The sequence below is a fragment of the Psammomys obesus genome, unplaced genomic scaffold, assembly GCF_907164565.1.
Source record: "Psammomys obesus unplaced genomic scaffold, mPsaObe1.curated_primary_1811, whole genome shotgun sequence".
Taxonomy (NCBI): domain Eukaryota; kingdom Metazoa; phylum Chordata; class Mammalia; order Rodentia; family Muridae; genus Psammomys; species Psammomys obesus.
The window spans coordinates 28,185,709-28,198,545 of record NW_026592118.1 but is presented as its reverse complement, the minus strand read 5'-3'; the positions used below and the strand labels follow the sequence as shown (position 1 = coordinate 28,198,545).

The following is a 12,837-nucleotide window of genomic DNA, read 5'->3' as shown; positions in this document are numbered from 1 at the left end:
AATCAATAGTTGCTCTGCCCTTACATCAGAGTCATTGCTGCAACCACAAATGACCTCACTGCTAAATCTATCCTAAATAACTGCTGCTGTTATATATTTATATAAACTATAATAAACTTGCTTTCCTGTATATGGTTGGAGCAGAAGGAAGTCTGTCTTTGTTTTCGTTTGGTTGTTGTTATCTTTCTGGTGTGCTAATTATATTTCAGGCCCAAACTGTAAATACCCTGAGTATATAAAACATGTTTTCTGTTTCTTTAGTGTCCTAAAAGCTGAAAGTATAGACAGGAAATACATGCCCTGCCAATAACTAATCAATGATAAGCCTTTCCCTTTAACTAAAAGTAAGCCATCTTAAAAATCATCCTCGGAAAATACATTAAGAAGAGGCACCCCCTGGAGTTGAGGTCTTTTCTAGTCAATAGAAATGCTTTCACCAACTGCTGCTCTTACTCACCGGAATTCCATGTCCATCAAGGTGACCTTGTTTTAAAATTCTATCTCTTTTTCCATTCACCTCTGTGTATATTAATTGTGCAAAGCACTGCATCCCATTATCACATCTTCATACACATATTCACCACATTCTATTTCCCTTCCTGCCCATCCCCTCCCTCTTTCCAAACAGTCCATGTCTACTTTCATGTCTCTGTTTTCTTATTAATCTAGGGTCTGAATAGGAAAAAAAAAATGTGAGGATTGTGGTTCTGAGTCTAATTTATTTCACTTAATATGATGATTCCCTAGTCGAATCCACTTTCCTGCAAATGACATAATTTCATCCTTCTATGTAGCTCCATAAAACCCCACTCTGTATATATACGCCACATTTTGTTCATCTACTGATGCCAAGCAACAGGCTCCCTCATCTTGACTCTCAGAAGTAGTAATGCAGTAATGGTAAATGTGCTTGTATCTCTGTGCAATGCTAACTTTGGATTCCCAGAAGTAAACACCTGGAAATTATATAACAGGATCACATGAAGTTTTGGTTTTGGTTTGAGGAACCTCTATACTGACTTCCATCAATCATACACAAGGACTTCTTTACCCTGTATCCTCACCAGAATTTGTTAAAATTTTTGTTTATGATAATAAAACATGCATTTCTCTACTGACTTGTTTCTTTGGATCTGACTTTTTTTTTTTATCCTTGCATCAACTACACGGACAAAGCTGCATCATGTCATGCTGTCTACAGAGCATGTATTTCTTGGTCATACTTTCCTCTTTTAGGGCACCAAAGGAACAGAAAACATGATCAAGGTATTTACAGTTTGGGTCTGAAATATAATTAGCACCCCACAAAGATAACAACAACCAAACAAAACCAAAGACAGACTTCTGGCTGCCCCAATCATATATAGGAAAGCAAAGCCAGAGATGGTAGTTTTGTTATAACCTTTCTGGGATTCAATGCTTATTACCAACAAGCTAGACAATTGTTTTATTAATTCTAGTGGGATTATGTATGTATGCCTCAAGCAGCTAAAATTTTGGTAAATGTAATAGTAGTTCTAAGTAGCTTTCTCTACTATCATACTTACTATAGTACTAGGTTAATGTGAGATATAGTTTTATATACATGCATTTACCCATACCTCTATCTACTTTTGTTAAAGTACAATGATAAATTTAAAGTAAGGTTTAATGATGACTCACGGCAAGGGTAAAAGCAGCATCTCTGTTATTACTTGAGGCCTATGTAGGGTCTTTGTTATGCTGTTATCTTTAGGGGGGTCTCACTTCATCCAGGATACTCCCTAATTCCATTGCTGCTCAATGACCAGCAGAAACAGCCCTGCCTGGAAAGTCAGGCCCACCCCGGTCCTACTGCATTGGAGTCTGAATTTTAACAAGATGTCCTGTCGATTCACATTTGAGACACAGTGCCCTAGACCATGTAATGATATATTCTGCTGTTATGGTCAAATAAAGGAGAGAAGTCAACTCTTCTAGAAACAGATTGTATTTCAGTTTCTGCATACCACAGGAGTGATGAGCACACTGCCATCTTTGGGAAACAATTTTGGTCAAACATTCCACAAAATATGATGGCAACTTCATATAACTAATATTATTTTAAGCACTAAAATAAAGTTTCCTAACAATATCCAGCCAATGTATATAACAATGATATTAAGGTAACAATGAATAACATACACAGATCATTATAGCATACTTCCTATAGGCTAGTGTACTTATATGTTTCTAGTAAAGGGACATTTATATGTTCTAGCAAAAGTCTCAACATTAACCATCATGTCTGTTTTTTAATGTCATTAACACTTTTATCAAAAAATTTGAGCTCAAAAATGTGCTGTGTGTATTTACCAAGGTTTATTTGCCGTCTTTGGAGGGAACAAGTTTAGATAAAGTACTGTGTACCTACCCAACAGTAAGCCCTGCCATGAGGAGAGAGTCCTCTGCCCACATGGCAGAATGGAATAATCCTCTCCAGACTGAAAAAGCACATGGGCTCTGACCTCTAATCCATGCAAGGCTGAATGGAACACCTTTCAGACAACAGTGGTCCCAGTAAAACTCTATCAAGAATTCCAAAAGGTCAAAAGAGCTGTATACAAAGTCTCTGACTCCTGCTTGATATCCCCAAATGTAATCTGGTTAAAACACCATCATAGAAAAAGTAGAGTTAAGGAAATAGCATTCATGTAGGATGACCATAGGCGTATCCAATGTTGAGAGGTGAAACAGTAGAACTGATGCCCATATTTTCGCAGTGACCACACCTCTGTTGTCAGAGGGAACCAGAAAAGGAGCACGAGTGATGATGAGACTCTACACATGGCAAGGGAGTGACTCTGTCTTGCAGTTCCACAGAGTGAAGGCTCTGCCAACCTACAATATGCTCACAGCTGCACATAGAGGCCCATTCTCAACAAAACAAACATAAAGGCATACAAAGTGGCTCTCAATGCATGGCTAATTAGTTTCTTCATCAAGACAATGTTCCCTTAATGCTTTCAAAAAATGGTCTATTCTGGCACAAAAGGATATGTTTCTCCATTTTCAAAGGTTTAAATACAGCTCTTCTTTTATTAATCTCTGTCTTTGGTCCTGCCTGAGAAGAAGAAATAGTAGTGTATTTTCAAGAGATCCTCTATTATGCATTAGTGTGAAGCAACCTGGCCATTGACTAACATGAACTAAAGCAATTTAAAAACTAAGACCGAGGACAATTTCATAAGTGCTAAGAGCAAATAAAATGGGCTGAGCTTGAGATCAGTGTTATAATCAGAATGGCCTTCTGCCCATGCTGGAATGCCTGTTTGAATTTCACTTTTTAAAAGACATCATAAGAGACTCCAGAATCTGTCATCTGTCAGAAAAGCTGTACAAAGGTCACTCCCACGTGCCATTTGAATCATGATGTTTCACTTCTGAGTTTCACTGACTCGCCCCTCGCTTGTTTGTAATGAGCCAGGCCAATTCTATCTTCATGTTCATACCTCTCAAATAGCTCTCTATTCGGTCCCTCACACAAGATAAAGAATCCAGAAAGTACAACATTAAACAATGGAAACTGAGACGAGAACACTAACAGAGATAAGATTGATCTATTAGGGCCTGGATTCTTTTCACCTGGTAACTATTCAAACGGCATTTAACAATAAAGATTATAAATACTTTAAAATTTCTTCACTAAAGAAGAATCACCTTATTCTGAAACGCATAAAAAATAAACACAACTTCTGTCACCTCACCTGGATCAAACATCTTTTCTAATAAAAACCTTCAGGGCTTCATTAGTGGCTTGGATAATACCTTAGCAGTTATGGTCAAGAGTGATGCTGCTATGTTTAAAAGGTGATGTTTATCTTCCAACAAAACCAATCTAAATACAAATCCAACCAAAGATTTCTAAAAAATACAGGACATCGCTGAGTTAGACTGACTTCTGAAGCTCTCGCCATTTTCAGAGCATCGTATGTGGGTCACTAACCACACAGAACTCCCGAACACACGGAACAATGAGCCTTTGGGAAAAGAAAAATGGAAGTGCCTTACAATGCAGCTTTCACAATTGGTCCATCTACTGTGAAGGGCTAAAATTTCAGCAATAATAAATTCGATAGCGATCCTTTAATAACAAAGTCCCCTGATTCCATGAGGACCTGCTCTGTACACCTTTCTGGCAGGAGAGAGTCAATAGTGACTCCTCGCTAATCCAAGGTGAACAGAGCCAAGCAGCAGGGCGTAAATATCCGATGTTTGTCCGCCACCTGAAACAAACCCAGTGCTTCCAGAAGCATTTCACTGCCAGTGTTTTTTTTAGCAAGATCTCATTTAGTTGAGGAACTGGCTGCTGGCTGAAATGGGTTGTAGAATGGACAGAAGAGAGTGTCTTCAGAACACACACCCTCCAAAAAGCCTGGCAGATGGAAAGAAGAGAGCTAGAGCATGCTGTTACAGCCTCCTCTTACTCATCTACGCCCTCTAATAAAGCAAATTGGAGAAGGATCTGCGATCTGGTAAGAATGCAGTTGTTAGAAAAGCAAGATGGACACTGTAGGTTTCTAGATGAGGTGACTATGGTAAAAACGATGACTAGCTAGGATGGAATTCTTCTGTAACAGTGACTATAAAGACTACCTTAAACGTAATTTCTCAGTCTCTACCAAGAGCCACAGGAGGGGACATCATTATCTCGGTTTCACAGGTAATTAAACTGAAACACACATGAGCTAAGCAACCCGTCCAAGGCCATGCAGAGAGTAAACATGGGAGCAGAGATTTACTGCAGCACCCAACCACAGAGCAGCAGCTCTGGACCACAGTGCACACTTCCCCTAAGACCTACATCTTAGAAGGAATAAACAAAGGATGGGCCTCTCTTTCAATATTGCCCATCCATATTTTTTTTTCTTCATTGTATCTTTTCTCTTGATACAAAAGCAAAAGCATATTCAAAGCAGCACAGAGAAACTGGGATGTAGTTTCCTGGCCTGCCCTTCCTTCCAAATCACCACCAAAGTAAACATTCATTTAATTAATCTAATTCTGAGTCTGCCTCCTATGCAAAGCCAGGCTATAACGGGGGGGGGGGGGGGCAGAAGAGTAAAATGCATTAAGAATCATTAAGGACATGTATGCTACATGCATGCAATCTGAGCACTTGGGGAGCCGAGGAAGGACACCTCAGCTATATATTGAGTTGAAAAGTCAGCTTGACAACAGAAGATCCTATCCCAAAGAAAACAAAAACAGGAAGACTAAGGCCACTTCGAAAGATGGGATGAGCCAGATAATAAACACTGTTATGGGGAATCTTTCTTCTTTGTGCCTTGAACAAGGAGTTACTGGCATAGATAGAAACTTCCCAGTGATCCAGTACTAAAATTGTCAAATCAGTTGATGGCAAACACATAGATGGCTCTGGGTGGAGCCATGCCATGACCTCCTAAAAAAGAATCACCTATTGGAAAAATCAGTTGGGTTTAAAAGAAGCAGCTCGTAGAGAAATTCAAGAAAGAAAAAACTTTATTGATTAAACTAAGCTTGCCTGTGTAATGAAAATTTGTTTACTGTGGTATCAAACGTCTAACCTCTCTCTATTCTTCCTGACTAATAAGGAGAGTATCTACCAGTTTCTAGATGACTGTCTACTAAAAACAGGATTGGAGGCAGAAGGTAGCCCACAGACTGCATGGGAAACATTATACATATGTTTATACATACATACGTATATGTGTGTACATATAGAGTGTTGTGTACATGTACCTATGTACATATATATATATATATATATGTCTTTGCACTGGAAGCACAGTAAATGGAATCTTAATCCGGCTTCACAGTGACTATTCCAGCTGACCATTGCTCTTTTATCAACAAAGAATAGACAAGAAAATCTTAGCAGTCCAGGTACTATGCTCAATCGCCAAGACATGTAAATAACCCAAATATCAGGGAGTAGCTCCTTTTGTTCATTTCTCATCCTTGTTCCTTGCTATTTGGGGCTATTTCTCGAAGCTATAAGTTACCTACTCCCATGTGCATATGGGAAGTCGATTTAGTGACACCCTATACTAAGGAGGAAATCTGTTATTTTTTCCATTTAATGTTAAAGCATACCCTCCAAAGAATGAAATTCCAATTTATGGCACTGTATCAGTGAACTGTGAAAACACACTAAGCGAAATAAGCCACATACTATGTCATTCCACTTGACAAGAAATACAGTACCTACCAGAGGCCACCTCATAGATACAGAAAGTAGAATCAAGGTTGTCGGGGGTGAGGAGAAGGGAGAATGGTCGTTATTATTTAACTGCTCGGGATGATGAAAAAGTTCTGGATATGGATAGGGTTAATTACTGCAAAACACTGACTATACTTGATAATGCCACTGTCATGCAAATCTGAAAATGGTGAAACTGGCAAATTCTCTGTAGTGCATTTTAAACACAGTTTAAAAAAAAAAATCAAAGTGTACAGTATCTCTTTCACAATCACCAAAGTGGAAAAACAAAAACTTCCCACAGAATTTCTCTTCAAAGTATTTTTTTTTTGAAAGAAGCCAGATAAGCCTGTTCTGTTCCAGACCGTCACAGAGTAGACTTCCCACGAGCGTCAGCACGTCGGCGGATGCCCACAGTGAAGACCTCCTTCCAGTAGTCGCCCTGCTATTTAGAAAGTTCCAAATCTACTTCCTGAGAGAGAACACCATGGGGCAGGTTGCAGGGGTGGATGGGGACATGGCACACATGAACTCACTTTGTCTCCCCTCTACCTTCTGCAAGTGTGTCTCCCTACCTCTTACACACAGAATATAGACAACAAACGTCTGCATGGCAAAGACAGAAGTGCAATTGTAAACTAAATGTGGCATTATTGTTCTGCTAGTCCCTTTTTTAAAAGCCACTTTTTGCCAGTGTACCATTCCTCCTGTCACAGGATGGAAAAAATAAACCTCACAGCTTACACAAAGGGAAGGTAAAAAAATATAAATAGCTGGAACATATCACTCTCAGAAAAAAAGACACAACAAACAGGGCATCACCTCAATAGAATTAGATGAAAATAACAGTTTATATTTCCCTTTACTTTTCATAAAATAAGTGATTGACCAAAACACAAGAAAATTCCAACTCTCCTTTGAACAACACCCAAATATTCATTCCTAGAAATCAAAGGCCAGTTTTATGCTTAATTTTTAATAAGTACAGAGGCTCCTCTTTCAACAAGTCACTTATTGTGAATCCTAAATTCCATCAATTTTTTTCTCAATGACCTGATAAAGTAATGAAGAATTCTCTCTTATATTTTCTTGTATCACAAAATTACATAAAACTGGTTTCTGGCCAACATACAAGTTACTGATGATTTGGTTAACTAACAGTCACTAAGTACAGCATTCACATTTCAAGTGAATTCCTAAGTTCAAACATACAAAGTAAAATATTTTAAAGCAAAATATCAAATGCTGACATCTGTAATATTTAGCACCTAGATAAAAGGTGGACCCAGACAAATTCACATGATCGTGTAATGCATTAGTCTCAATGTAAACAATATGAAAATAGATCATTCAACTTCAAATCCCCTCACTACTTAATACCATGTCCCACTTAACAAAACAAATGTAAATTCATCCTCTATCAAGGTTTCTATTTCAACCTTGCTCTTCATCTTCTTCATGAGCAGGCAAGCTTCATCTTGAGTAGCCTGTCCACTGCCCCAGCCTTTCATGCATGCAGAGGTTCTCCATCAGCGTCTGCAATGCTAACAGCCCAGTAGTAGAGCTGGCTAGCACTTCAGGCAGAACTGCAGGAAGAATTATCCCTTCTATGCAGGAAAGCAGAAGCACGACAGGTGTAATGATCCCGAATGGCAGCACCCTGACCTCTACTCAGCAACACACGCTTAAAGCAGGTGCATTTCAGGGCTCAAGGAGGGGAGGGGGTGAGGTGAGCAGAGAAGCAGCCCCGGGTCTCTAATATAGTAGAGATATTAATTCCACTCAGATCCAATCGAGATAAATTCACAGACATCAGTTTACCCAAGGGAGAAGTGGTCTCCTGTCCTTCAGTAGGTTGACTCAGAGGGCATTCAGCTGAGCATGGCCAGGCAAAACGATCTGCAAGATCTCTTTAAGCTATAAAAAAGAAGACTAGTTTCCAAAGAAATCAGACTCAGCTATGGCAAAGGAGCAGTCACTGAACATTTTCTTCATCTTATCTCTGCTACTGGTGTTTACAAACTACAAGCAATAGCCTCGGGAGCCTCCGGAGACTCCCTGAGTAACCTCATCAGATCCTTAATTTAAATACCCCTTTATCAATCTCTGATGGTTTTGGCAGTTAAATAGAAGGGAGTGAGTAAAACGACATGCAGAAAATGAATCCTTTTCAAGTTGTAAATGAGTGAGTCAGGATTCAGCCTTGCCGAAATGCTCCAAATTAAAACCCTTGCTATGATTCCAGGCATGCTCCGTCTTACCGTTTCGCTGTTGTCTCCCTCAAGCTGGATTCACCTGGAACTCTTTAACATAGCTCTAGCAATGTGTTTGCACCAGGCCAGCCTCATACAGCAACTGAATTCACATCTTTCTGCACTAGCAAGCTGAAATGGTACGGCCGTACTACAACCAAGAAAGGGGGAAGCCTAAGCAGGGGGGAAAAAAATCCAGAAATCACTCAGAGAAGCTGATCTCAGTAGAGCAAGAACAAAAAATGATTTCAGGAGAGCACAAAGGACATGCTCATGTTCAGTATCAAAAGCTTTAACAGTTCAATTTTTTCCCTAAAATGATCTATTTTTTTTTCCTCCAAACACGATGGACTTGCCTGTGGAGTTCCCAGGAAGGCAGAGTAACCGGGCTCTGCAGCAGCAGCATTGCAGCCAAAGTAAGCATGCATATGCTGTCCAGGCAATCCACAACACACTGTCTCTCCAGAAAGATATTGATTTGCAATGCAGTGCTGCTTCAAAAGCATACAGAATGGGAGCCAACTGGCGAACGGTGATTGCTCGTGAGGAAAATTACTTAATCAAGGGGTGCACCTTTATCCATGCTTAGTTCAGTTTTTCAAAGGCACCACAGAAAGCCAGGAAGTGTCCTGAGTGACAATCCCATTAAATAATAATCTGAGGTCCTATAAAAAGTCAAGTTTAGGCTACCATCCTTAATGTTTCAAATGCTTGGAAAATAGCATAACGTGTCTATATGCATACATTTGTCATATGTAAATGAGACATAATGAGGACTCTAAAATTACCATGCACCAAATACATGAGGTTAAAAAAAAAAATTGCACAGGTGTAACACTTACTGAACCAAAGTGACAGAAAGCATAGCTATGAGCCCTGCAGAATGGGCTTAGGACCCATGCATGACACCCTCAAAAAAGAAAATAACAACACAAACCAGAGCACACAGTCTTTAAGAAAATTGTGCCAAGTCATGCCAGAAGGTACTGGGTGGCAAAGGAATATTAAACTGCTACTCTCTTAGCACCCCCTCCAGGAGAGAGGTTGACCTATCATACCTCATACTTGTAGGATTCCCTATGCCTGGAAAGAGAATCACTAAGGTTCATAAAATTAGAGTAAGGTGCAGCAAAATGGGAAAATAATTTTTTAAAGTGACACAGGAAATTTTTAAGTGACATGGTAATCTCAACTCATAAATATTCAATTATATGATAAATTTAATTATGAGAGACAGTGATTACTGTGTTAATGGTGAGTGGTCAATACTCCCAAAACATTGGGCTTGAGCCTGTTGTATGGCTGAGGAAGACCCATTCGCCCATCACATCCCAGCCTATGCAAATGAATCATCTCTCCTTCCTGCTACTCCACCCTGGTCACTCTGAATATCACCTAAGAAATAACCTGATTTTTTTTTTCTGCATTTGCAAGCCAAAAGTCAAGTTCCTCAGAAGCCATCCACATCATTTTTTTAAAGAGTTTCACACTGGCCTGGAATTCACAGGTGGTCTAAATTGCCTCCCTAGTGCTGGGGTCAGAAGAACGTGCTGCCATGCCTGGCATTTTACATGGGTTCTGGTATTGAATTTAGTCCCCAGGCTTGCATGGCAAACACTTTTATGACAGAGCTGGCTCCCCAGGCTAAGTTGTCTCCTCAATAGCTGAAAGCTTTTGATGATATGAACACTATGTCTGAAGAATAGACTGTAAGTCCAAAACGTCTTTCAAGACTTGAAACTCCGTGTAAGATTGTCCATCCCACCAACCCACAAACTCTTGCTTTTGCAAAGCCAACATCACTTCATATTGGAATCATTTAAAATTTAATTATATGCTGCTTCATAAAGTGCTCTTTTATTATTGGTATTGTCCCTATTTTAAGGCCCTTGAGTACAAACTGTGCCAATCACTGGAGTTTTTCATTACTCTGTAACACAAAGTGAGACATCTAAAAACATTGATTAAATTCTAAAAATAACAAATCAATTTCTCAACTCCATATTTGGGGCCTAAAACTATCTTAGGCAAACTCCCTTCTCATCATTCAATGCTCCCTGAAACAATCATGTTTCAAATCAGCTTAGTCCCTTCACCAGAGTAGTTCCTGTGGTTTATTTTTCCTGAAATTATGTGTGAAATGTTCTTGTTTATATATGAAAACCAAAGGGTTAATAAAAAACAAAACCAAGATCTTTTACTCTTTCATTCATTTATTCCAAAAGCATGTGCTTATGTATACAGTACTGTAAATAGCCATGATATCTAGATTCAAAGAACCAAATGAGTGATTGGAAATAAAGTACCTCCTGTGCACAGGACCTGAGTATAGCACAAACAGATTTAGATTATCTGTGATTATCAAATATCTATATTCGTGAGAAGTTGTGTTTGCAAATAGATCGTTAGATCTAATTCAAAAGTGACACTTAGATAATGATTTCAAACACCTAAAAAAAACCTATTATAAAAAGATTCTAAAGAAATAAAACAAGTTATTATAATGCAATAAAATAAGTAGGGTGTTGTTTTGAGACAGGATCTCACTATGTAGCCCAGGATGGCTTTCAATGGTCTATGTAGATGAGGCTGTCCTCAAACGTTTAATTTTCATGCCTCAGTCTCCCAAGTGCTAGATGAGAGCAAGCATCCCTGGCAAAGTAAGTCTTGTGTTGGGGTACAAATAACCTCCATTCTGTAGGTCAGAAGAGATTCCACGGAGCAAGGAACATAAATCTGAGGTGTCTGGACTTAGCCCAGGAGGGAAAAGGCATGTGAGAAGCAGCCTGAAGCTGGCTGAGGAGATAGCCACTCGAGGTGGCAGCAGCTGTGCAGGCCGAAGGCGGAAGGTTCAATGCCAGAGCATACAGGGTCTTATAAAGCATACCAGAACTTAGGCATTTTATCCCATAGGAAACCATTCAAAAGGGAAGTCCTGAGGGATTATAGGCAGAAGGTGGGTTGGATGGGGTTTTTCAATTTTCAACAAGGAAACTGTATAGAAAATGGGTGTGGACAAAGGGTAATGGGGGAAGGCACTCAGGAAGCAAAAACAGGTGTTCAGACGAGACCTTAAAAAAGTCAACGGAACTCCACAAGGAGAGCAACAGAACCAAAAAAATCTGAGCGCAGGGGTCTTTCCTGGGACTGCTATTCCAACCAAGGACTATGCATGGAGATAAGCTAAGACCCCTGCACAGATGTAGCCCATGGCAGTTCAGTATCCAAGTGGGTTCCATTGTAATAGGAACAGGGACTGTCTCTGACATGAACTGATTGGACTGCTCTTAATTACCTCCCCCTGAGAGGGAAGCAGCATTACCAGGCCACAGAAGAAGACACCAGCCACTCCTGATGAGACCTAATTGACTAGGATCAGAAGGAAGGAAAAGAAGTCCTCCCCTATCAGTGGACTTGGGGAGGGGCATGCAGGCAAAGGGTGGAGGAAGGGAAGGATTGGGACGGGAGAAGGGAGGGAACCACGGGTGGGGGGGGAGACAAAGTGAGTAAAGTGTAATTAATAAAGAAATATATATATATATATACACACAAAGTGAATAAACTATAACTAATATAAAAAATAAAAATTAAAAAAAAGTCAACGAGATTAGGTGACTGGGAGATGAAGAAGTGTTTCAGTACCTGTTAGTGACTGGACATGAGGCCTAATGAAAGAAGGAAAACTCAAATGTAGCCCTGACCTTCTTGTATATCAAGCAGAAAGTGGGATCATAAGCAAGAGATTGATGCGGAGGGAAGGCAGCTGGAGGAGAGGAAACTGTGCTCTGGCAAACACACATGTTACATGCCTTTCACATGCCTTGAATCAGTTTCCTACTAGCTGGACTGAACCAAGACAATAGTCCACCTGACCTCTCAGTAAAAAGGGAGTGGGGAAGGAGGCAGGATGAAGAAGGAGAAATCAAAGAAAAAAAAATGCAGCTGTTGATAAAATGCCTGCATGCAACATCAGTCCTCCTGAAAGTAGAAGATAAGCCTTTTTTTTTTTTTTTTTTTTTTTTTTGCCTCAGGCAGGCAGGCAGGCAGGCAGGCAGCCATTGACTGGGCCTGGAGAGCAAGGGCTCCAGGCAAGGCTGGTCCCCACTGACTGCAGAACTGAGCCTGCTGAGTGCTTTTCAGTCAAGGTGGGCCATTTTCCACATCCTCAATGCTGACAACTGCTGGGACCATCTTCATCTTTGCTCTTCTCCTTGTCTACCATGGTCTTGATCAGCCAATCACTGGGTCATTCAACTGGCCCTGGCTCAACTCAACTGGACTTTAGCAATCACCTCAGTGTAGCCATTCCCTTCCCTCCCTATCACACTGACTTTTTCACACACACACACACACACACACACACACACACACACACACACACAC

The 12,837-nt window shown here is 40.1% G+C and overlaps 1 protein-coding gene across 4 annotated transcripts in view; it reads right to left on the bottom strand.

The window, feature by feature from the left end:
• Cdk14 (cyclin dependent kinase 14) overlaps positions 1–12,837 on the bottom strand; it is a 529,514-nt gene that overhangs the window by 411,251 nt on the left and 105,426 nt on the right. Inside the window, exon 1 of one of the 4 annotated variants that reach the window (XM_055612732.1) lies at positions 8,464–8,641. The exons of 1 other annotated variant lie outside the window; for it this stretch is intronic. Coding sequence is in view for 1 of the 3 variants with exons in the window: in XM_055612731.1 (XP_055468706.1) it covers positions 7,642–7,662 (21 nt within the window). In the remaining 2 variants the exon portion in view is untranslated. Of the gene's footprint in view, positions 1–7,641; positions 7,673–8,023; positions 8,145–8,463; positions 8,642–12,837 lie in introns of those variants that run through there. 2 more of the 4 variants (XM_055612733.1, XM_055612731.1) reach the window with 2 other exon arrangements.